Source organism: Molothrus ater, chromosome 20 (assembly GCF_012460135.2).
Source record: "Molothrus ater isolate BHLD 08-10-18 breed brown headed cowbird chromosome 20, BPBGC_Mater_1.1, whole genome shotgun sequence".
NCBI lineage: Eukaryota > Metazoa > Chordata > Aves > Passeriformes > Icteridae > Molothrus > Molothrus ater.
Window position 1 is genome coordinate 6,918,551 of NC_050497.2, and position 24,421 is coordinate 6,942,971.

Sequence of the window (24,421 nt, forward strand, 5' to 3'; positions counted from 1 at the left end):
TTTGGAACTGAGGGCTGTGCTAGACTGGGTTTGCTCCTTGTTGCTGGTTGGTCTTGCTCCAGCTCGTCCTGTTTTTATCACGTGGGTTTATTTCTGAGCATTCCAGGATTCTTGCATCCAAGAAACTTTGCAAAAGGCTGGAAACCATGACCCATTTGTAAGAATGAGAAGTGCCCAGGCCCTGCCTGGAGCCACAGCTCTGTTTGCTTGTCTGTGATCAGTGAGAAGCTACAAAGCCTCCATGCCCTACTGCACCCACTCCTTACAGTCTGCCTGGTGCCATGGAGTACATCCAGAACATCTCCTGTCCCCTTCTCTGCTCTCATCCATGTCCTCTCCCTCCCTGCCCAGGTAACCTGGAGCAGGACACGGAGGTGGAGGCAGTGCTGAGTGCTGGGAGGCTGCAGCTGGAGCAGCTGTGGCTGCGCCTGGCCACGCCGGGTGCCCTGGCCAGCCAGCTCAGCCGGCTGCAGCAGGAGGCAGCGCGGCAGCAGGAGCAGATCCAGGCGTTTGAGAGCGACTTGGCTGAGATCCGGGCCGACAAGCAGAACTTGGAGGACATTTTGCGGAGCCTCCCTGAGAGCTGCTCCAAGTGACAGGTCGCTGGCTGCTGCCACATGTCCCCTGTGCCCACCCTGCACAGGGAATGGCAGAGGGAAGGACACTCTGCATTCACCAGCACCAATCCCTCCCACTGCACTGCCCTCCTACAGTATCACACCCCAGCTCCTTCTCCACACCCGTTCAGGCTCTGCATCTCAAGCACTCTGCAGCATGACTCCAGCCACCACCTCTGTCCTTGGGATGGGGGGACACCCACCCACCAGGGGCACTGATGTTTCTGTGCAGGATATGGAGCCATTCCAGGGTTGGTCTCTCACTGCAGAGTGAACAAAGAATCCTCACAGCTCTCCTGCATCCCTCCTTTCCCATCGCAGCATGGTGCACTGGGCAGGGACAGCTTCCCAAGTATGCAATGTACCCAAGCTGTACTGCCTGGCACTCCCTCTTGCCCCAGGAGAAGAGAGAGGCTCTGACACGTGCTGGAAGCTGGTCCTGCTGCACAGCACCCTGCTGTGGTCACAGAGGTGCAGAGAGGAATCCTGGTGAAGCCAGGCAGAGAGCTGCTTGCCTGAGGGCACACAGCTTGCCTGCTTCCCAAGGGAAGGGAGCTCACAGCAGGGAGGGCTTAATTAATGAGCAGAAACAAAGCAAAGATGGATCCTCACCCAGCTCCTGGAAGGCAGGTGGGACATCCTCAGCCTGCTTCAGTATGAGAGGAGCTCAGATCTTGCTGTTCCCTTGCTCCAGGGTAAGACAAGGCCACAGCCAGCTCTGCTTGGCTCACTGAATGTCACCAGGCATGGCTATAAAACAGCCAATTGCCACCAGTCCCAGGGGCCGTGTGGCAGAGATGCAGCCAAGGGAGGTGTCAGAGCAGCAGCACCCACAGCCCCACGAGCCCCACTGGAGAGGAGCTGGCTGATGGCAGCAGGCTGTGCAGCCAGTGTGGACTGGATGGGGAACAGCTGGACACCCGCTCCTGCCTGTGTCACTCCCACAGGGTGGCAGAGGTCAGTGGCTGTATTGCCTTTAAAGGAAAGGCATTTCTGTTCCTCTGTGCTCCCGTGTGGGCTGGGCTGCAGGACAAGCCAGGTCCTGGCTCAGCCCACCTTGTGTTGACTGTGCTGTGACTCCAGGTAGCTGAAGTCATTCCCATGAGACCAGAAACGAGTCCCCAGGCTGGAGCTTGCTTCATTTTTTAACCGGTTTTACCTATGTTTTTTCTGCTCACAGTGCTGCAAATCAGGTTTGCTAAAGTCTTGTGTAATTTATGTAAAATTGCTGCCATCGATGTTGAATCCCCCAGCAACATCTCTGGTGGGTCCAGTGGCCTGGAAGGAACACAGGATTCTCCTACTGAGAACAAAGCCATCGCCTTTCTAATTCTGCACAAAAGCTGCCCGAGGAGTGGGGTGCCAGAGCTGCAGTGCTGTGGGGGTGTGATGGCAGGGGCTCCCCTGCTGCTGCCCAAGGACAGCTCTGGGAAAGCAAAACCATGGAACAGTGAGAGCACAGCGTGATCCGGCTTGGCCAGAGGCAGGGGGCCGTGGCCACTTACTGTCTCTCTGGGAGGACAATTATATATCTCCAGCGAACACACAAATTTGCTGCTCTTACAGAAATGTCAAGCCTCTGCTGTGTGCCTGCTGCTGAAGATGTGGTTCACGCTGCCTCCTGCTCTTCCTGGATCTCTGTGTTTTTCGCTGGTGCCACCTGCCTAGAGCTGTATCCGTTAAAAATTCTTAATATAACACACAGCTGTCCATCCAGGGTGTGTGGCGGCAGGAGAGCACACTGTACCTGAGTCTGCTGCTTTTAAAGAGCAGGGGTTTGAGATGCGGCTGCATTTGGGCTGGTGAGGGGCAAATGTCTGAAAATTCTAGCATAAAATCATGCTAGTACATGATTTTAACATAAGGTGTCAGGCTGACACAGTGGGGGCGTGCGACCCTGGCTGGGACACGCATGGCCGGGACATCACCTCGGCCAGGACTGTCCCTCGGTCCATCCCTTCTCCCGCTGCTCGCACTCCAGCGTTAATCCATCGCCTGGAGGGCGGCTGTACCATCCCGCCCCTGTGGCTCTGCCGGCCGGTACCGGCGGGGCGAGGCCGCTCCCAGGGCAGCTCCGGAGCGATCCCCGGTGTCCCGGAGGCGCGCCCGGCGGGCGGTGCGGGCACAGGGAGCCGGTGCCTTCCCTCCTGCGGGAAACCCAGAGCCGGCGGTGCCTCCCCCGTGCCCGGGCACCGCGCTGCCCTCCCGGTGCGGGGCGATGCGGGCTCCGCCACCGCCCGCTGGGGCGGGGAACGGGTTAAGGGCGGGGGGCGGAGGGCCCGGCCCGGCCCTGCCCGCCCCTATTTAAGGCGGCGGCGGGCGCGGGTGGCTCGGTGCGATGGCGGCTCCGCGCCGGCCGAGCGGCGGGGGGCTGCGGAGAGCCCCGCAGGACGGGCGGCTGGACGAGATCAACAAGGTGGGGCTGGGGCCGCCTCCCGACCCGACCCGACCCCGCGGGGAGTGGGGAGGGGGGCTGCGGCGAGGGCGGCGAGGCAGGAGGAAGAGGAGGAGGGGGGGCGGTGGGTGCAGGAGGAGCTGGAGACCCCTCTGCCCAACGCCCTTTGGGGAGGGGATCCGGCCGCAGGGAGAAGAGGGGTTTCTGCGGGGATCGCTCTCCATCCGCTGGTATTGCCCTCTCAGGCGGCTCTTTGCAACCCGTGCATCGCACATCGGCAGGTCCGAGCGGACTGGTGGGCGCCCGGGGGCTGACTGCTGTGAAATTCCCTTTGGGAACGTGCTCCGGCAAGAATGGGGACTATTGTTCTCCTGGAGGATTTCAGCCTCCTCTCTGCTGTATCGAGCGCTTCAACTTTTTCTTCCCGGAATGAGAAGTTTCTGCTGCTCAGAGCTGACTCCAGCCTTCCTAGCTTTTCTTTACAGCGGGTGAACGGGCTGCCCAGGATAGCTGGACGTCCCACAAGCCTCGGGCAGGGGGAATGGAACCTCCTGGATTAGTGCAAAGTGCACTGGGCTTCGTGCCCTTCATGCCAGGGTCAGGCAAGGTCCTTTTCCCCCAAGCTCCAGGCTTACCCTGTCCCTTGCTTGGCATGGTTATAGGGGCAGTTCTGTTGGCATCCCTCCCAGCCAAGAGCAGTTCTGAGGGTGAAAAGAAGGTTTTAACCTCGAAGCAAACAGTGCTGGGACTTCTAGCACTTCTTAGGTGCTCCTTTAGTTAGTGACACCTTGGTGTTTCAAGTGCAGAAATCAAATCGCTGTACAAGAGAGGAGGTGGGCTCACCCTGTTCTCACATTGACTAAGCTATGAAAAGTAGCAATATGCTCCTCCAGTGAGACAGTAGAGGTGAAGTTTAGGTCACTGGAGAGGGAATTAAGTCATTAGAAATTACTCAATTAACTAGAAATTAGGATGTGCTGTGGAATAAGAGGAGAAAAAGAGATGTCAGGTATAAGGTGTAGAATAAAAGCACTTGGTTAAAATGGAGCCTTTGTAACCTGCTGCTGGAAGGCAGACACCAAGGTGTGTAGCTGGGTCTAACATACATCCCCTAGCCAAGGTGGTGATGGCCCCTAGGCTGAGGCTCAAGGGACTGTGCTGTACCTACTGCTGCAGCTTCAGCTTCTCCACAGCCTCCAGCATCACACAGGCACAAGGTGGATACATGATCCTTAAGCTGGTGGGAGCTGTAGGACTGAGTCTGGGAAGCTGTGCTTGCTGGGGTGCTGGGGGTGTGCCACTGCTGTGTCCCGAGGCTCAGGGCTGTTCCCACGCAGGGGACAGGTTCCCTGTCTCTCCCCTAAGCTGACATCACTTCTGGCCTTTTCTTTGGCTGAGGTTTGGGTCACAAAAATGAAACAAGCTATGTGACTTCCCTCTGACAGAGCTGCTTGTTTGCATCCTTGCTGCCCTGTGTGCTGGCTCAGCACTATGAGATGGGGTTTGAGCAGCTCAAAACCAAGCTGCAGATAGCATGGGTGGCAGATGCCAGTGGATCCTCAGAAGCCACTGTGCTCTGGGCAGCAACCCCCACGCTGCTGTGCTCTGCCAGCTCTGTGTGGCGACGAGGGAGTGCAGCAAACAGCCTCACACCTCCCTGACAAACAGCTGATACAGAAACTTGGGCTGATACTGTGGCTGGAGCCAGGGAGGGGGTTTCCCCAGCACTGAAGAGCCCTAAGGCTGTAAAACAGTCAAGTGCTCCTAATAAAACCTATCAGGCCAAATTCCTATCAGGCTTAATCTCATTGTCTCATCCTAACACTTAGTTCCCTCCAGCTCTGTTTTCCTGGCTGGTTTCTACCCCAGAGCTCTCTCTGGGACATGGGTCTGGCATGCAGTAGACTGAGTGCACATGTGCTGCTGAAGGATAGCCCACTCCTAGTGCTGACTTCTCTCTTCCAGCCTGGACCACTCTTCTGGGCTCCCCTCTTGGTTTTCCCCCTCTTTTCAGGCAATGCAATCACATTGTCCAGCCTCGTGCATCAAGGTGGCAGGTCTAATCCAGCACAGATTAGTTTCAACCTTGTTTTACCTTCTAATGCTCTGGGCTGCAGGGAAGGAATTCAGCCTGTTAGAGAGCAGGTGCCTGCTTCTCCCATCAAGGGCAGGCATGAGCATCCCTCAGCCCTTCCCAGCCCCTGCAGGCAGGGTGGCTGGCATTCAGCACTTAAACATCCCTGTGAGAGCTTGGCCTGCCAGTTGGAGTCACCTTTTTGGGGAGCAAGGATCGATGTGGCTTTGCTCAGGTTGTGTTGCAGGTAACTGGGACTTGTCTGACTGAGTTTATTGGCTTAGAAAAGTCTCTCAACAGCTCAAGAAAGGCTGTTCAGGGCAGGAGCGGGGGAGAGGCTTTTAAAGCAGTTCTTATTAATAGAACATGCTCCTTAAAATGGGAACTTTAGCAAAGGGCTCTAGGAGGAACTTCAGTAACTTCAGTCAGGCTCTAGGAGGAACTTTCAGCCACTCTTAGTTTGAGTCACGGGCCCTGGGGACTGAATTCCTGTGTGCCATTGTGAGTGTTTTCCTTATCACAGTCACAGCCCAGCTCACACATAATGTGGAGAGTGGAATGCCTTTCAAATACAGCCCCTTGTTGCTTCCTTGCACCTGGAGCAGAGCTGAGGTGCTGGTGGCCTCTCCAGCCTCCCTACAGTCCTAATCCTGTGTGCAGTGTCACCTGTGCTGCTCTTGTGTCTCACTGCCAGGGGCTGGTGGCCTCCTGGGCATGTGTCCCTCAGCCATCAGGAATGGATGCATTCCCTTTCAGTGTTCACCATTTCTGTGCTGCTTCTTGCTCCCAGAGAGATGCTGTGCTCTGCCCTCACATCCCCTGTCCTGCTGGGAGGTGGAAGCTGCTTGCTGCTCCTGCAGGGCAGGAATGAAGCCGTGACCTAGTGGCCAGGAGGCGTTTTGGCCCTGTTTTGGCTTTCAGTGATGTTTGCCTTCTGCAGAGGCTGTTCAGTGGTGATGGCAGCAGGTAACACTACTCTGGTCTCTGGTGACTCCTGCTGCTGCCTGGGCCCAGGTCTCGAAGCTGAATTGGGCCCTTTGTGTTGGGCTGGTAAATGATACCCCTGGGTAGAAATAACTGAGCTAAATGAAACTGAGTTTGCAAAGGAGAGCAAAAGAAGGAACTGGAAATATTTTTCACCACACACAGCTCTCCATTTGAGTTGGTGACCATGGTGATGAGGGAAGCCAGTGTCACACTGGTTTTGTGGCCATGATCTCTGGTGTCCCATCTGGAGTTTCTGGGGTGGGAGGAGGGGGTGGCAGTCACTTCTGTCCTAGTGGACTTCCTACAAAGCCCTAGTTCAGCTGCAGGGAAAAGACTTGCCATGGCAGTGTAGGTTTGAGGGTTCCCTGAGCAGTCCAAGCTCCCCTGTCCTAGTGAGGAAGGAGGGAGAGCTCCAGGTGTGTGTGATCCAGAGCACAGGAGCATGATTAGGATGGCCAACAGTGATCAGCACACAAAGCTCTTGGTGACCCATTCCTGCCTTCCCCATGAGCATGGGGAGCAGTGGTGAGGAACACATTCCCAGAGCAGGGAACAGCCTCAGCCCTCCATCCACTAACCCCTCGAGGGGTTTGTCCTGGACAGGCCATGCATAAACTGTGCAGATGTTAATGATTTCTGCACTGAAGAATGTGGTGTTGGGCAGAACACAGATCGAGTCATGAAGCTGTGCTGGGCTGGAGCTGGGCGGTGTGGGAGGGCAGGGACAGGAGCAAGGCCCTGCTGCTCACAGCTGTGGGGAGTGCTGCTGGCAGGGCATGTGCATGTTGTGGTCTGTTCTCTTGGGTATCTGAAGGTTTTTGAGGTGGGGCTAGGGACAAGTGACCAGAAGAGATTCAGGGCTTCCTCTCCAGCCTGAGCAGGGTAGAGGGGGGAAAATGGATATTTGGTATAAGAGTTCCTAAGCCCAAAATACCTGTTGTCTTGGGCATATGACATTCTGCAAACTTTGCCTGCTCTATTTGCAACCCCTCTGAGTTTATCTAAGAGTTTGAAATCTGAGATAAGAGTGCTTTTTGCAAGGACTAGGAGCCCTTGCTGGAAATAAGTGCCCAATCCACATGCTAAGTGTGCTTAGCATGAGATGTGGGGAGTGGAAACCCTGGGTGAGCAAGAACAGGGGCTTTCATGCAGTTATTCCAAAGGTAGGTGGGGTCCAGTCCTCCCTCAATCTGCCAGTGAGAAATCTGAGATATCAGAGGGATTCCCCTTGCACTGGAATGTTAATGACAAGGTGTGGAGGGATTCAGGCCATTTTCAAGTCTCCGGTGCTGTTGCTCAGCTGTGATTCTCTGGGAATTGTGTGAGTCTTCTGGCTAATGCTGCCTTTGCAGGTGCCCTCTAGGGTGTTTTCCTTTGCATCTTTAACCTTGAGGATATTTTTTTTTTCTGTTTTAGGAGTTTCTCTGTGACCCAAAGTTCAGTAATGAAAAAGACCTGGAGGAGAAGTTGGCAGTGTTCAAAGGTGAGAACTGGAGGGTCGCCCTGTCCTTTGAGCCTTACTGTTTGCTCTGAACCAGATTATTTTCCTCAGCACTTGGATCTCACCAGCCTGAGATTCTCTGCCAAATACAAGTGACTGAGCTGGGATGGATGCCTTCCCCTTTGCTTGTGGGACTTGGTGAAACTCTCTGGAGAGGTGTTTTCCACACAAGCCTTTGTGCTTCTCCTGCTTGCAGGGCAGGGACTTGTCACCCTACAGACATCCTGCCTGGCAGCTGCTGTTACTACAAAACCTGCTGTGAGGGCAAAACCCTGGGGAGCAGCAAAGGAGGATGGTTTCTGTCTAGTTACCCAGCAAGCTAACTGGCATAATGGACCATGCAATAGCTGGGCTCTATTTTATTTTTTTTTTTCCAAGAAGTAGGAGGCCCTCATTCCGCAAAGCAGAAGTGTCAGCTGCTTTCTGGAGGAGTTGGGGACTTCCTCTCTCCAAAAGTTTCAGTTCTTTCCCAGCCCCTTGACAGCAGAGGGAACACAGCACTGATATGTCTAGTTCTGGCCAAAGCCTGACTCCAGTGGGTCAGCAGATCCAGGGCTTAGGTCTGGGCCTTTTGCTGGGACAGGGGATAGAGAAACAGCTCAAAAGCCTGGAGTCCTCTGGAGCTTGTCCCCAGACTGGTTAGAGGACAAGATCTGGCAGGGTTATTCTGGTGTACCCACTTTCTTTCCAAGCAGTGGCTGCAGGCAGTTGGGAAAACATGCCTGCGTCACATTGCCTCGAGGCTTGTGCTCAGCCTGGCTCTAACCAAATAAAACCTGACCTTGCTTCCATTTCAGACATTGTCTGCTATTTCCCTTTGAATTTTGGCTTTGCAATCCAGCAAGGAAGAAGCTGGCTGGCGTTTTGTGATCCCTTACACTGCTGGGCACAGAGGAGCCTCCTGTGCTCCCCGATCTCTTTGTGTTGCCTTTTGTGTAGCTTTGGCTTTTGGCTGCAGCCCCGCATTATTTTTTCCCATCACAATTGGGGCTCTTCAAACATTGCAACTGTAGGTCACAGGCGCAGAATTCCCTGTAACGAGAGCCTTTGGCATCTCTTCCTGCTGCCTCGTGAGTTTGTCTCCGTGGCCTGTCCCTCTCTCCAAGGCCTCCTCCAGCTCCCCCAACAATCAGGTCATTGTGTGGTGATGGGGGGAATATTTCTTCTCTGCTGTCCTTCCCACTTCCTCCTCCCAGCCTGGGGGAGGCAAAGATGGAGCCCCCATGCAGTGTTTGTGTAAATGTATTTGTGAGGGAGGGACCGTGCATGGGTTTTGCCCCACTATATTCCTGCTGCTGGGGTGGGAGGGAAATGTGAATGTGTGAGCTGAGGCTGATGTAAAGCTGCCTCTGTTCTCTGCAATGTTGGCTAAGTGTCAGCTCAGAAGAAAAGAAAACATGGGCTGGGCGTGGACATGGCAGAGCAGGGTTTGTGCCCCAGGCATATGCAGAGGTGCCTGACCCTGGTGAGGGAGGTGGCGGTTAAAATGCACAAGGTCATTCTGGTGAGGCAGTCCCACATCAAGTATCACTCTGGCCCCTAAACATGTGTGTTACAGCCCTGATTTCTTCTAGGATTGGTTGCTTGATGGGAGACATTTGTTCCAGCCTGAAGCATGAATAGCTTTGGTTTGTACATGGTACTTCCTGTCCATGATATTCTGTCCTGGTCAGCTCATGGCAGCAGGAATCCATGGGCTGAGACCCAGGTGAAGACATGCCAAGCCTCTGCCATTCCTTTGCCTCCTGCCCATCAGTCCAGTTAACCCAACAATTTCCTTTGGAAGCACAGGTCCTGGGAAGACTCCATTGTATGAAATAGCCACTCTTCCCTTTGGCTCCTTAAATCAGCCTGCCACTTTTGTGTTCATGCTCATATGCCTGTTGGTGTCCCTGGGGCAGAGGCAAAAGGTCTTTTCCATTTTCCTTCCTGGGGCAAAGGAGCAGCCTGGAAGGGCTTGGTTAATTTGAGTCCTCCAAGGCCATTGTGGGGAGTGAGTGCTCACTGCAGGGTGATTTCTCCAGCTCAGCATGGATGGATGGTGCCAGCAGGCATCTTGCTCTTTCCATTTAGTAGAGCTGAGGTGATGGGGGCGCCCTGTGGTGCTGGGAGCTGTATGGTCTGCAAGACAGACAAATCCTTGCCTGAAGAGCTTAAAGTCTAAATGGGGAACAGCTATCAACGGGTGGGGGGTGTGTAGGAAGCTCAGGTGTGCCACTTCAAAGGGCAGAAGCTGCACAGGACTGAATTCCTGAATTTTCTAACTCAAATCAGTGCTCTGCCTGTTACAGCATGCAAGTTTTTGTCCTGCAAAGCTAACCAGACCTTCTGGAGCAGGCTCTGCCTCTCTCTGGCAATGCCGGAGTTGCTCAAGTCAGCAGTGTTTGACAGCAGGCTGGAAGGGCAAACAACCTGCTCCAGCATCACTGTGCCCAGGCATGTTCTTGGCTTCAGCCTCTTGATGTGGTCCTTGAGCATCTCTGCTGGCAGGTGCTGCTCTGGGAGGGAGCACAGTGACGGGAGCACTGTGGAGTCTGTCCCTCATTACTGCAGGCAACTGCGTCATTTAATCCCCCTTCTAATCTGATCAAGCTTCATCTCGGGAGTGCTCAGGGGTTTGTTTTCCTTGCTACTCCTTCTGGGAGCCTGTTCCAGAGCTTTGTTTTTCTGGCTGGAAACCTTTTAACGCTGTTCATAGCCAGCTGATACCTTGTTCTCATGCCGGTGTTTTCCTTCAGCTTAAATGAAAAGCAGCCACAATTACAGAGAACTTAACTCTAGAGCCCTAGAGTTGAGATAAGGGTGCTAAAACCAGGCCTTGAGATGGTCTCCCCCTCTGAACTTTGCATTCAGCAGTATTTCAATCTTATCACCAAATGCTTTAATTCAGGGCTGTAAGCAGGCAGTGCTCCAAAGCCCTGCACACCCCCCTGCTCTAGAGTCCTGCTAACTTAATTCTGTGTCTCTTCCAGAGAAATACATGGAGTTTGACCTCAACAACCAAGGAGAAATTGGTGAGTGATTCTGAGGAATGCTGGGCTGGAAGAGCCACAGCCTGTCTGCTGCTGAATCTGCTGCTTCCTTCTGCATCATGGTGTTGAGGAGGAAAACTTGTGGGCTTTTCCTGTGTCCAGCCTTGCTTGGATCTTGATTGCCAGCCAGGGGCTTCCTTGGCTCTCCAGCCTCTGCCCCTCAGCTTCCTCAGTCTCTCTTTGCCTATTTCAAGATCTAAGCTCTTCTCAGTGCTTTTCTCCTGAAGTTCTGTTGATCTCCTCCACTTCTTTCTGCTCTAAATCCTTTTTTTTCTTCTCCCTTTTTCTCCACTGAGGCCTTCTTCTCAATCCTCTGCTGCAAAGCTGGGAATTCAGAGCTGGGAAGCTGCAGGACTTGGACAATCCTAGGGCTTGCCTGGCTTGAGGCAGGAGCTGTATAAATCCATGAGCACTTCTGGTGCAGAGAAACTCTTTGCTTTGCAAGGAAGGGAGCAGAGGGAAGCAAAGGACTTGGGTGTGAGTCTGGCTCAGCTGAGCAGCCCTGCTTTGGGCTCAGAAAGCACCAGTTACATAAAGTTCCAGCCTCCTGCAGGCCTGGAGCTGACACTGAAGTGTAATCACTTGTGCACTGTGCCTTTCCAGGAGGCAGCTGCCTCGTTCCCCTCCTCCACAAGTCTTCCAGCTGAAGTGAAGCCTGTGTGGAGCTGGAGAGGCCTGACTCAGGGCTTCCGGGAGGGAAGGGGCCCGCAGGTCTCAGCAGGCAGCAGTGCAATGGGAGGAAATGGCCTGTGGCGATGGCCAGGGGCGTCTGCTCCCCACAGCTTGTTTGTCTCCAGCTTTAACCCCAGTGTTGCTTCCCTCCTCCCCATCCTTGTGATTCTTGGCACCACAATCCGAGCTAGAGAGCACTGTCCCCACGTGTCTCTGGAGCACTTGGAGTTGTCCCTCTTCTCTGAGTGTGTGGTACTTTTATCTTGAGCTGCACAACTGGGAAGTGATGCTCTGTGCTGGGCAGAGTGGCAGTGAGCTGTGCTGGAAGGCTTCTTGTGGCTTTTGGCAACAGCTTAATGCTGTCAGTCACAGGGTGAGGCGGTCTCAGGTGGGAACTCCTGGCTCTGTCCCTAGGGTTGCTCTGTGCTCAGTGGGATCACCCCTTGACAGCAGTGATTGCTCTTGCAGATTTGATGTCTGTCAAAAGGATGATGGAGAAGCTGGGGGCTCCGAAGACCCACCTAGAGCTGAAGAGGATGATCTCTGAGGTGACTGGAGGGGTCAGCGACACCATCTCCTACCAGGACTTTGTCAACTTGATGCTTGGGAAACGCTCTGCTGTGCTCAAACTGTGAGTGTCCTGGGCTGGAGCCAGGGAGAGCAGCAGCACCTGAGCTGCTCTGGGGGGAAGCTGGGAAGCACAGGCTGTTCTGTCTGGTGGAGCTGGAGCTGTGCACACTCAGTGTTCATGGAGGGAGATGAGGATCCTTGTGCAGGGGAGTCTGCAGGGTGCCATGGAGGGTGTACAAGCCCGTGGTGAGGCTGAGCAGTGGCGAGTGCTCCCAGCAGAGCTGCCTGCTGTGTGTTAGCACCAGGCTTCCTCCCACGTGCTCCATGGGAGCCATTCTCCTCCCTTCCCGAGGGTGTGCAGGCATTCAGCACTGCAGGACTTCTTCCCATCTCTTCTCTGAGGATCCTGCTGGCTTTGGGGACGCAGACTTCCCCTGGATGGTGGCAGGACTTCAGTGAATGATGGTCCTGCCAGCACCAGTAGTGCTGGCTCCTGTATCCCGCAGGATGCTCCATCCCTGTCTGATCTTGGAGGGATGGGCAGTAGATGGAGATGGGGCACATGGTTAAAACAGCTGGCTCGTGCTGGGAGAGGTTTTCTGTGATACAGGCTGCCAGCACTAGCCTCCCATGGCCCCCTCTGCCCTCTCAACAGGGCTCTGAAAGTGCTGCTCTAACAAATGGTTTCCAAACACTTGCTTGGCTCCATCTCCATCCCATTGAAGCCTGGCATTTCCTTTCACAGCTCAAAGGCTGGCCCTGCTTTTGTGTCTGAAACTGCCATGAATAGGAGCTGATCCTCTCCATCCTCCTTACCCCCTTTTGAAGGCAGCTTTAGAAACACAGCCAGCTTTCCGGGCAGGTTGGGAGGAAGAATCTTGCACCCACCTCTCACGTGGTTTCTCTAAGCTGGGACATGTTTGCTGGCAGATTCTCCCCACTGTGTGCTGTGTCTCTGTCGTGATGCTCCTCTTCCAAGCAGACACAGACTTCTGACATCCCTGCTCCTCCTTTTTCTCCACAGAAACAGACAGAGCCTGCAGCGTGTCCTGTATCTCCCATCCCTCCTCCCAACTGCAGCAGCTTTCACAAACAGGTCCCTTCTCTTGCTAACAGACACCCCATTGTCTGTTGGACCCTGTAGAGCAGGAGCAGAAATGTAAAACTCGTCCTAAGAGCAGTACAGCCCTTTGATCCATCGAGGCAGCTGGCATTCCCAGCGTAGCTGCAGTCCTCAGGGAGGAAGACAGTGCTAGTGGTTACAAAATGCTTGAGATTCCTACAGCCAGTGCCTTGCTCCTTGTTTTTGCTCTCTCCCCTGGCTGTAATTGCTGTTGCTTGCTCGGTGTTGACTTCTGAATGTTCTGTTGTGCGGTTATGTGCAAGGTGGGCCAGGAATGGTATTTGCTTTTACGCAGCAGGAGTACTTGGCATGCAGTGTGTGCCCAGGGGATTTCGGAAGTGGCTGTCTAAATAAAATGTGCTAATCCTCTGGGCTCTGAGAGGAAAACCGGCAGAGACTTTGGGAACCCACTCCTGGTAGCTGCTGGAAAAGCCAGCCTGGTAGCACTGCCCTCTGTTGGCTTTCCCTGCATTTAATTACCTAAGTGCTCTTTGCAGGGAGCCAGATGCTCTTTTTCAGCAGAGAATGCCACCCCCAATGATGGATAAATATACATTTGCTTTTTTTTTTAATTGGCAATATCTGTTGTGTTTTGCAGGGTCATGATGTTTGAAGGAAAAGCCAATGAAAGCAACCGAAAACCTTCTGGTCCACCTCCAGAGAGAGACATAGCCAGCCTCCCTTGAAGAGGACAGGCTGTAAAATGGGCACTGTTTGCTTTGCTGGTCTGTAACAGAGGTTACCTGTGCTTTGTTACTCTTTGCTGTGGACAGTCCTAGTTTTCAACTAACCTGCCTTAGAGGAACAGCAAGGGAAGCTGGAGACCCCCAGCTCGTGTCTTTCTGCTGCATCCCTTAGCCAACTTGATCTGTTAGACAGAAGCCGTAGCACCAAGTGTTATGTGAGACCAAAAAGAACAAAAAATATCCTGTGATTTTACTCTTTCCTCTGCCCTTCCTGCATTTCTCAGACGAGGAGCTACTTTGTTCCCAGCCTATGGATTCAGAGCTGTGCTTGTCATGACAGGTTCCTAATGGTCCTTGCTGCCAGACACGGACAAAGCCCCTGAGAGCGGCTTCATGGGTGTAAAGAAATAAGTGCCTTCTCTGCTCCATCCTCCTGTTCCTACTTTGGACTTAGTTCTTCCCCTCCTGACCTCCCCAAAATTCAAATCAGCCTCCCACATCTGTCTGCTCCTATGGGAATGTGCTTGGACACAGAGATCTGCCTGCACAGCCTGTTGGAGTGGGGACAGTTTCTGTCTGCTCCGGGGGCTCATCCTGCGGGCAGATCTCAGGGTCCAACACCAGCCACTGCAAGTGAGGATGGTTAATGCCACCTTGGGGACCCCCTTCCTGATAAATCACCACTTGGGCCCGACCAGAGTGTAACCTCTGGGCAGGTGGTTGTCTGTCTCATCCATGGAGTCCAGAAACAAGCTGTGATGCCTTTGCAGCCCCACAGGATTCCTGGGGCAAGTGAAACCTCCAGGTGAAAGGAAAACTGAGCCTGGCCAGAGCAGTTGCAGATGAGGATCTGTCCTTGGGCAGCTGCTCTGTCCCTCTGATTTTTGCAAACCTCCCTGTATGTGTTTCAGCCTAGTCCCTTGGGACTATCCATTTCCCTGATGGATAAGCTCTCAAATCTGCAAAATAAGAAGGGCTGTAAGTATGGAATATGAGCTGGGACTGTGCTATCCATGCTCTGGGTACTGTGGTGATTCTTGTTCCATACACAATTTCTGGAATTCAGGTGTTTGCTCTTTGGCCTTGCCCTCTTCTTTTCTTAAATGTTCTTGACAGCTTTTAACTTTTTTAAATCATGGTTTAGTAAGTACATTTTTTAAAGGAAATACAGATGATTAACTCTACTAGGCTGATTGTTCCTGCCAAAGGCTGCACTTTTAAATAATTTAAAAAACCAACAAAAACATTCTCACTACTGTTTGTGTGAAAACCAAAACTGTAACAGAGAGAAAAATTACGAGCAAAAGCAGCACCAGTCTACTTCAAGGACTGAAAATAAATCTTTTGAAGCTACACAGTGTGTCAGTGTTTACTGTTATCTCCTCTGAAGTTTGGTCCATATGACTGGTTGAAGATTAAGAGAGCTGGTTTCCAAGTCTGTTAATATAAACCCTTAAACAGATCCAGGAGATAGGTTTGGACTGTCTTGATCTGATCTTTATCTGTAATAACTGACTGAAAGCCATGGAGTTCGTGGGATGAAATACAGAGGCCACCTCCTGAAAGCTGGCTCTTTTTTCTGACTTCCTGAAAAAGAAACAGGTGCCAGTGCTTGTTTTAAGGAATAACTTGTTTATTGAGAGCAGACACTTGCAATGCTTCTCTTGAAGGAAGGGGGTTTTTATTATTCTCTCTGCTCTTGAAGCAATTGCCCAAGGTTCTTGTCTGATGTGAATTATCTAAAGGGGAGACCACGTTTCCCAGGGAATTACTGTGTGCACTTTTTCACAGTTTCTCAAAAGGACCGAATTTCCCCTGAGATCACAGCCCCATGCCTTCTTTCTGCTGCCTGGTAGCCTCTGGGAATGCACCTGCTTTTCTTGGCTGTGTGTTGAAGCTGTTGTTCACTTAGGAAATAAAGGAAGCATATTACACGAGGGAAACTTGGATGTGGTTTGCTGCAGTTCAGGTCACTGCCCAAAGCCATCATTGCTTGTCTCTGTGTAAATCCTTGTCCTTTTTGGTCCTGGAAAAGAGAATGACCTGCTAGAGCTGGAAACAGCCCTTCTCAAAATGTCCCCATAGGGCTGAGTGCCGGTGTTCTGTCTAAGTGGGAGCTGAACCCCTCAAAACTTGTACAAGTAACAAAATCGGGGACCTGGTGTGATCAAGCCCCCACATTTTGCTTTTGTGTGGTCCTGGAGCACAATAAGGCTCCTCCAGCTCACAGAGCTGCTGTGTTTGCAGCTCAGCCACCCTGCGCTGGAGCTGACCCAGAGCATCCCTGTGCTCCCACTGCAGCCCATGCCAAGGGAGCAGGATTTTAGCTGAGGGAAAGGCATGAAACTGTGTCAGGGTAGGGTTAGGTTGGAATTAGGAAAAGGTTCTTCCCCAGAGGGTGCTGGGCACTGCCCAGGCTCCCCAGGGAACGGGCACAGCCCCGAGGCTGCCAGAGCTCCAGGATGTTTGGACATGGCTCTCAGGGACATGGTGGGATTCTGGGGTTGGCCTGCGCAGGGCCAGGATGCTCAATTTATCCTTGAGCGTTCCTTCAAACTCGGGAGTCTGTTATTCAGCAGATAGTGATACGGGAAAAGCATCAAAGCCGCTCACCAAGGGCTGGTGGCCGGGGGAGCAGCCGCCTGCCAGGCTCCACCGTGGCTCGGCAGGGACGGCCGGATCCCATGCCCGGTTCGGCCGGAGCCCGTTCCCGGTTCGGCCGGAGCCCGTTCCCGGTTCGGCCGGAGCCCGTTCCCGGTTCGGCCGGAGCCCATCCCCTGTCAGCGGGGTCTCTGTCCTCTCCGGACGGAGCGGGCCATGGGCGTCGTGCGGCTCGCAGCGCCTCAGAACCTGTAGAAAAATCAGAGCCAGAGCACACAGCTTTAAGCGGCGCCGGGGGGGGTTAGGTTGGACCCTGGGCGGAGTTTCTTCACAGAAAGGGTGATTAGATATCGGAACGCCCAGAGGGTGGTGGAGTCACGGTCCCTGGAGGTGTTTAAGCAACCACACTCAGTGATGTGGGTGACAGGTGGTGTTCGGTCACACGTTGGACTCGATGGTTCAGAGATATTTTCCAATCTGACTCTGTGCAAAGAGGGTTTATTAAGCACAGCATTGGTAGCGGAGGAGCCGCTGGGAGGACCCGGAGCAGCGAGAGCCGCGGCCAGAGCGGCCCCGGCGGAAGCGGAAGCGGCGCGGGGCTCTCCCGGCGGAGCGCGGGCGGCGGGACCGCGGCTGCGGGGCCGCCATGGGGGACGACATGGACGTGATCCCCGAGCGGGAGATGAAGGTGAGGCACGGGGAGAGCGGGGCTGTGGGGGCAGCCCGACGGGGAGAGGGGTGGACGGGCTGTTTCACTCGGGACGGGGGGCCTTGGCTTGGAGCCGGAGGAGCCGGAAGGGAGCGAGGCTTGGAGAAGGCTCGGCCTGGGCTGGAGAGGTGGTGGGTTCGGGAGGAGGCTTGGTTGGGACCGTGGGGCTAACAAACCGGGAGGGTTGGCTCGGGATATGGCGGGGCTGTTTGAGACATCCTTGCAGTGTTTGTGAAACAACTGCAGGATGGGTCAGGCTGGAAGGGACCACAGTGGTCATCTGGGCGAACCTCCCTGCTCAGACTGGTACGTCCCAGAGCACACGGCACGGGATTGTGTCCAAACGGGTCGGGGATATCTCCAGTGAGGGACACTCCATACCCTTTCTGGGCAATCTTGAGGAGTTTCTGGTATAGTGTGGTGCAAGCCTGTGAGGTGGAAAAGGGAAGGCTGGCATGGCCTTGGTGTAGAGGGGTGTTTAATGCTTGGGGAGTGAATCACAGAATGGTTTGGGTTGGAAGGAACTCTAAGCTCATCTCGTTCTAACCCCTGCCATGGGCAGGGACACCTTCCAGCAGACCAGGATGCTCCAGGCCTCATCCTTGAGCAGTTTCAGGGATGAAGGAGAGTTGAAGAAACCTTGTTTTGGAAGAAGAGTGATATGTTTCTAAGTCCTCCTGTCACCATGCCTAGTGCTGGGATCTCCTGGTTTGGGCATGTGTGGCTGTGGGGCAGTGTGAGCTGGAGTCTTGCTGTGTGGAGCCAGCCTAGCCCTGTGTCCTGTGTCTCCCAGTGTTACTGTGAGGCTGGGTAAGAAGGCACATGGGGGAACAGATTCCTAGGGTGATTATGGGTCTTTGTGCAGCTGCCTTCTGCCCTCACAAACAGGGTGGTTAGGCTGTTTGTTTTGCTGAAGTTTCTGAGTTCCTACAGCCTCCTCAGATTGCAGAATGTACTTATTTAGTGGCAGTTATTTAGGAATAACTCAGGTGCTTGACTGGAGTTACTGGCATGTTGGTTAGCAAATGTGTGCCCTGTAGCAGCAAGTTTTGTTCAGTCCTGTCCCATCTTTTCTTTATTCCTTTCTCTTTGTATCCCTTGGCTGGTTTTGGTGTGCTCCTGAGAAGGTCAGATGTCCAGGCAGATTTTATGAACACAAGCACTGGGTACAAGAGAGATTTAACCAACAGAAAAAAAAAAAAAAGTGATGTGATCTCAGTCTTTTATGGATGAGACAGAAAATGTGATGGAGTGGCCAGAGGCTGCCTGAGTGTGCAGGAGCCTCATGGAGAGGCTCCTACACTTACTGTCTTAGAGGAGCCAAAGTAAACTGTTCCTCTTGGGCAGCATGTGAACAGCCTCTTCCCAACTCTCTCAAACAGGATTTTCAGTTCAGAGCACTGAAGAAGGTTCGCATCTTTGATTCTCCTGATGACCTCCCCAAAGAGCGCTCCAGCCTCCTCGCAGTGTCCAACAAATATGGGCTGGTCTTTGCTGGTGGAGGGACCAGCCTGCAGATCTTCCACACCAGAGATCTTCTCATGCAGAAACAGCTGGGAGAAGATCCCAATAAAATCGGTAAGGCACACTTAAATCTCATGGGTTTGGCAGAGACAGGTTTGTAGGGGATTTATGACATGGAGCTCTTGGCTTCTGATACATGTTACAGTCCTTGCCATTCTCTGTCAGGCATTAGAATTGTCACATTTTCTTGTGTGGGAAGGCAGGAACAGTGGTTGGTAGCCATTCTTTGAGCCTGTGCATGTGTCAGGGATGTGTGAGAGTGGAGGGACACACTGAGGCAGCTTTCACATTGAGTTACCCACTCTGACTAAATTACTGTCCAGGAGAGGAGAAGCAACCACTGTTCCACCACCTGAGTGCAGAATGGTTTTCATTCTCCTTAGTAACTGTTCCACTCTCTACATACATAAAAAAAGCCAAAAATCTTTCTACTTAGTATTACTCAGGTTACTGAGGAAGGAAGGTGGCGTTTTCTTTTTTTAGAAATTTGGCAACTCTCAAGATTGTATTGATAGAGATGAAGGGATTTGCTTTCATTCAATTTTTCTGTGTGTTACCTTTGATAACTGCTGTTCATAGGACTGAGGATTATTACATAAATTTGTTGTCTCATTTTAGAAGAACAATTCCTGCTATTTAAATTTGTCCCCTTCATTCCATCTTCTTTTCCTTTTGTGTTTCAAGTGGAGAATATTCAGAGTACTCTGGTTCCCATGAAGTTTCCTATGCAGCACCTGGCTCTGAGCTGTGACAATCTCACCCTGTCTGTCTGTATGATGTCCAGTGAGGTCGGGTCCTTCATCAGCTTTTTTGATGTCCGCACATTCCTAAATCAGGTACAGCCTATGCCAAGTGGGTTTGCCTTTGGTTTGGGGTTTGCGTTTTTTTTCAGAATACAGCAGAGGAGAGGTGTAGCTGGGGTGGGATTTTTTGTCTCTATGAGGATCAGTTGTTAATTTATAGGCAGGTCAAAATTGCTTTGAACTGTGGCTTCAGGAGAGTTGGATTTTGTGCTCCACTTTGACTGTCTCATGTATTTGTCTTTCCTAAAAGGCAAAACAGCAGAAACATGCATTTGCTTGTCACAAACTGGCCAAGGACTCAGGAGGTGCAGCCATGATCAACGACCTGAAGTGGAACCCTGCCAGTCCCACCATGGTGGCCATCTGCCTGTCCGATGGCAGCATCTCTGTCCTGCAGGTCACAGACTCTGTGAAGGTCCATGCCACACTCCCATCCTCTGCTGCTGTCACATCTGGTGAGTGGCAGCCTTGGAGGGCACGCAGAATGTTGAACACTAAAGAGCAGATATTGATTAAGAGGTGTATAAACACAGGTTGCTTGTCTCAGGAGGAGGTTTCTTAAAATTCTTAACAAAAAGGAAGGGTTTAAACTCAGTGAGACTCAGAAAATGTGTTGCACTGGAATTACTCTTTCCCAGTTGGTTGCAGCAGCTGAGTCTTGTGAGTTACCAAACGTGCCCACCTGTGGTTTGTGCTGTCTCAGGCTTGACTCATTTCCAGGAAAGCATGCAAATTAGCATCATCACCTGTTGTGTTTTGACCTGTATAGTCCTGCATTTTCTGTGACTGGATGATGCCTTGTTTGATTCAGATACATTATTTTTTTCAGTGAAAAAAATATCAGTTTTAATTTATTGGTCCTGTTTTTGTGTGGCTTTGTAACTCTCCAGTTCCTCAGGGCTAATGAAATTATCTTTTTTTTTTTTTTGCCTAGTGTGTTGGAGCCCAAAGGGAAAACAACTGGCTGCAGGGAGGCAAAATGGCACTGTGGTGCAATATCTGCCTGTAAGTATTGGTAGTGTTAAGGCCTTATGATTTCAGGAGTTTGAAATATGGTATTTTCTTGGTTTGGGTTGTTGGGGTTTTTTGTTTTTTTTTCCTGGTTGACTGGTTTTTGCATCACAAACTACAGAATTTGGTTAGGTCGCACATGGTGTGAGCCACATGGTGCTACCCACGTGCTTCAGTAATATTCAAGTGTCTTAGGCCAATATTTGGTTTAGTTTAAGGTTTGTAGTGGTCACTGAAGTCATGATTTCAGAGTGGCCCATGATGAGTGTTAAAGAATGTGGGAGTTGCTCTAAACCAGTTCTCTGGGCTTTCTGCAAAACTTGCAATTGGATTTGTTCATTGCCTTTTCTGTATATTTAAGAGTTGTTTTATTTGCAGAATCTGCAGGAGAAGAAAGTAATCCCTTGTCCTCCCTTTTATGACTTGGACAATCCTGTTAAAGGTGCATATTTTTATTAATTTTTAACTTGTTTTCTCTTCAAAAGTATTTTACTCATTGTTCCCCCTGTTGTCTTGAGTTATAGCAGCTGTATAGCCATGGTTATGAAATTACAGTGTGATTTTCTGTGATTCTTAAGCTTGGTAGTTTAGGAGTTAGTTGCCATTTGCTTGTTATTTCCTTTTTTGTGCTGTGCACAGTTAAAATCAACAAGGAGATATTAACTATGAAGTGTTTCTGGCTGAGGTATTTGCTTTCTCTTTCAGTTTTGGATGTACTTTGGATTGGCACGTATGTCTTTGCCATCGTGTATGCAGAGGCTGATGGGACACTGGAGATGTCTCCTCAAGTGGTCATTGCCATATTGCCTGTGAGTGCCAGCAGTCACAATGACACAAGTGTCTGTTGCTTGTTCCTGACTTGTTCATGACAATGGAGAGTTGCTTTTAATGTTGATACTGGCACCACATAGAATTTGAGTTTAGTATAGTTGTAAATCATGGGATTGAGGTTGGGGGATTAAGTGGAAGAAGTAGGATCCACCTGAAAATCAATGAGTAAATTGTTCTCTGCTGAGACCCAATTATGACATTATTGGTGTGCCCTGATACTGTCAAATTTAAGGGAGATTACTTGGTTGGTGCATTGAAAGATACATTATCGATGTTGATCCTACAGAAAAAGGAAGAGAAGCGACCAGAGAAGTTTGTGAATTTCATGGAGCCGTGCTACACCAGCTGCACTGAGAGACAGCATCATTACTTCCTCAATTTTGTGGAGGACTGGTGAGTGGCAGGAATCATGGCAAAGTCCTTTCCTTGGTATGCATGTCTGAGGGGTTGGTGCTTCTGCATAGATTGTGTTCCTCCTTTTTGTTGACTTTGCAGTGGACTGTCATGTTAGTTTTAACCTGTTTGTGTCCATGCTTACAGGGATTTAGTTCTGGCAGCTTCAGCAGCTTCCACAGAAGTCAGCATTCTTGCCAGGCAGGGGGATCAGGTAATATTTTTACTCCATTTTGGAATGTATTTTGTGTTGCATCTGTGCAAATGTACATTGTCTTTCCCCAAGTATAACCTGTATAAGACCTAGAATACCATGAGATGATAATTTTTTTAAAACATCCCAAAACTAAACAAGCTTCTAAATTGTACATAATCTGAAGATAATTCTTAGATTAACAAAAGATGTGTGTTGTGAACCAAGAAATCTGGTTTTTGTTATTCACTTGGCAATCTCAAAATTTGGTCAAACTCACTTTATTAAAGGATTGATGTGAGGTCATCAGTTGAAGTTAAGCATTAAAAATGTCTGACCCCTGATATGCAGTGATACATGAGAAGTCACACACAAATCTGTGAAGGACTCTGATCTTTCTAGCATTTGTTAATCTGACAAATTTAAGTAGATACTCTTTAGCTGATGTTTCAGCTGTTGTAGGCTGGAGTGCTGAAGAAGGCTGGTCACAGGAAAGCAGTAGTTGATGTAACAATAATTTTACTTTTTGCAGAACTGGGAATCATGGGTTTTGGAGGACTCAAGCAGAGCAGAACTTCCTCTGACCGATAAAAGCGATGACACTCTGCCTGTTGGTGTTGCTGTGGACTACACCAGTAACATGCCCATCGTGATCAGTAAGTCTTGTTAGTCTTTCTTGTGGAGTAGTCCAAAAATCTCAGTATATTTGATATTTTTGAGGGGCAGCCTTGTACTCAGAGCTCTGGAGATCATTCTGAAAGGCAGCCCAACACATCTGCTGTTTTAATACAAAACCCACAGCACGTGGCTTTACTTCTGTGTAAGGATTCGGGGGCGAAGTGTTAAATAGATTTTTTTCCTGGAGCTTTCAGCATCCTGGGATATGACACCAACAGACATGACAAACAAAGCTTCTGAGTTACATCTGTCCCTAGAACTGAGATTTTACTGAGTTTAAAGGAGTTGTGTTCCAGCCCTGGGGATTTCAGGCTGCCCACGAGGTGTTCTTTATTCTTGTCATTTATGTCCTTTTGCAGAACTGTTTTGTATAAAGTACATTTGCATGGATCTAAAGGAAAAGTGGGTTGGCTTCAAAGCCAGAAACAGCAAAGATCACTGAGGTGAATGTGTAGGTTTTAATTCTGCATTAAAGCTCAGGTCTGTACTGCCTAAACCCTGCTGTGCTCTACATTTCAGCTGCATTATTGCTGTACCTTCTGTGCTGCCTGAAGGCCCTTCAAAGCACTTTGTCAAAGTCTGAAGCTACATCTGAGCTATTGTGTTGCATCTCAGTGAATTCTGAGAATTCTACCTTGAAGGCCAGAGACAGATAGAAATAGTGATGCCTTCAGGCAGAGTGGAAGGTACTGCAGTCAGGAGTTCCTGAAGAGCACAGGAGGGTGCCAGTTAACTGAGACCTTTACCTGAAAAAAACCTGCAGTAGGGAATTGAGGTCAAACATTTGTATTTGAATGCCAAATTGAATTTGAAGCCTTTTCTCTGTTAATCTATACAGTTACTGGATTAAGAAATCTGTCAGGACAGATTTTTTAAAGCCTGTGTTATGCTGCCTCAGAGTTTTTAAAAAGGTTTTCGGAGAAGCATTTTGCTAACACATTCTCTGTGTTCGGACACAAGAGTTTGGCTACACATTAATTGGATTTGCAGTTCACAGCAAGTTTAGGTTGCAGAGAAACCTGATTTGTCCTGGAGCTGTTCCCAAGTGGAAACAGCCCTTCCCTAGCATGGTTTTCCTGAAGAACCAATAGTAAAGAAAAATGGCTGTTCACTCTGCTGCCTGACAAACAAAGCACCATGATTATAGCAGATTTTTCCTGCACTCTGCATGTGTTGGGTTTGGGTTTTTGCATGTAATTAAGCACAGTTAAACTATTACAGAATTTTAGAAATACAGAGAGTGTTCTGGAGCCTTTAACTGTTCTGAGAATTTTTGTACTGAAGCAGACTCACAGAGCAACTGCATAAAACACAAGTATTTTATGTCAGTGGTTCAGATCGCAAGGATATTTGTTTGATGTTTGCTTTCTTTAAAGTTAAAAAGCTTCCTCTGTAGCAATTCTGTTTTGTAGTTTATGCATATGAATGTTAATAAGGAGACAGAGCCCAATGGAATGTGGGGATTGCTGAAAGGAATTGAAGGAGGGAGCAAGAGTATCAGTGAGGAAAAATGACTGCTTCAAAATCTGAAAAAGCTTGGCACAGGAATTGATGGGTGAAAGTTGGGCTTTGTCATTCAGGAGATGACATTCAATTGTCAAACAACCCTTTTATGAAACATGAAGTCAGGAACATAAAGGAATACAAAAGGAAGAGATCTGAGCACTGACAGAGAAGCAAGGGAAAAAAGATGCAAATGAAAGCAGGAAGGTAGAAATGTAAGAAATATTGAAGGAGGCAATTCCAGTAGGAGCAGAATAGGAAGATTTGACTGTAGGACTTATGTGTGGTCTCTGGCAGGTGATGAGAAAATCCTTGCTCCAGCTCCAGTTCTGATCCTGCTCTCTACGGATGGTGTGCTTTGCCCATTTCACATGATCAACCAAAACCCAGGAGTCAGGTCACTTATTGTGACCCCAGAGCCACTGCAGCTGGCAGGGGAGAGAGTTCCAAAGGCAGCAGGTGAGTGCTCCAGGAGCTCAGGGGAGCACTGGCATTTGTGGATCTTTGTCATACTGATT

At 50.6% G+C, this 24,421-nt stretch overlaps 3 protein-coding genes across 7 annotated transcripts in view; all 3 read left to right on the forward strand.

Annotated features, from left to right (window-relative positions):
- Positions 1-2,356, forward strand: part of LAMC3 (laminin subunit gamma 3) — a 31,388-nt gene extending 29,032 nt beyond the window's left edge. Inside the window, exon 31 of one of the 3 annotated variants that reach the window (XM_054516929.1) lies at positions 1,798-2,356. In XM_054516929.1, the coding sequence (XP_054372904.1) occupies positions 1,798-2,084 (287 nt within the window). In that variant the 3' untranslated portion in view covers positions 2,085-2,356. Of the gene's footprint in view, positions 1-351 lie in introns of all 3 variants that reach the window. The other 2 variants (XM_054516928.1, XM_036394068.2) reach the window with 2 other exon arrangements.
- Positions 2,357-2,941: 585 nt separating this feature from the next.
- On the forward strand, positions 2,942-15,010 carry AIF1L (allograft inflammatory factor 1 like). The gene is made up of 5 exons (XM_036394228.2): positions 2,942-3,033; positions 7,490-7,556; positions 10,547-10,588; positions 11,747-11,909; positions 13,570-15,010. The coding sequence occupies exons 1-5, from the start codon at positions 2,956-2,958 to the stop codon at positions 13,655-13,657; spliced, it is 438 nt and encodes a 145-aa protein (XP_036250121.1). The 5' UTR covers positions 2,942-2,955; the 3' UTR covers positions 13,658-15,010.
- A 1,871-nt stretch (positions 15,011-16,881) lies between these two features.
- The window catches only part of NUP214 (nucleoporin 214), a 39,531-nt gene continuing 31,991 nt past the window's right edge, over positions 16,882-24,421 (forward strand). For all 3 annotated transcript variants that reach the window (XM_036393964.1, XM_036393965.1, XM_036393966.1), the window contains exons 1-11: positions 16,882-16,946; positions 18,350-18,545; positions 19,176-19,327; positions 19,545-19,749; positions 20,229-20,299; positions 20,684-20,747; positions 21,011-21,114; positions 21,423-21,529; positions 21,677-21,743; positions 22,255-22,378; positions 24,201-24,362. In XM_036393964.1, coding sequence (XP_036249857.1) covers positions 16,905-16,946; positions 18,350-18,545; positions 19,176-19,327; positions 19,545-19,749; positions 20,229-20,299; positions 20,684-20,747; positions 21,011-21,114; positions 21,423-21,529; positions 21,677-21,743; positions 22,255-22,378; positions 24,201-24,362 — 1,294 coding nt within the window. In that variant the 5' untranslated portion in view covers positions 16,882-16,904. The remainder of the gene's footprint in view (positions 16,947-18,349; positions 18,546-19,175; positions 19,328-19,544; positions 19,750-20,228; positions 20,300-20,683; positions 20,748-21,010; positions 21,115-21,422; positions 21,530-21,676; positions 21,744-22,254; positions 22,379-24,200; positions 24,363-24,421) is intronic.

Bases quoted from the DNA above. Each gene is read 5' to 3' on its own strand.
- AIF1L (XM_036394228.2), top strand. From the start codon at position 2,956: ATGGCGGCTCCGCGCCGGCCGAGCGGCGGGGGGCTGCGGAGAGCCCCG. The intron at 3,034-7,489 runs GTGGGGCTGGGG...TTTCTGTTTTAG, and splicing joins GGCTGGACGAGATCAACAAG to GAGTTTCTCTGTGACCCAAA. The intron at 11,910-13,569 runs GTGAGTGTCCTG...TGTGTTTTGCAG, and splicing joins CGCTCTGCTGTGCTCAAACT to GGTCATGATGTTTGAAGGAA.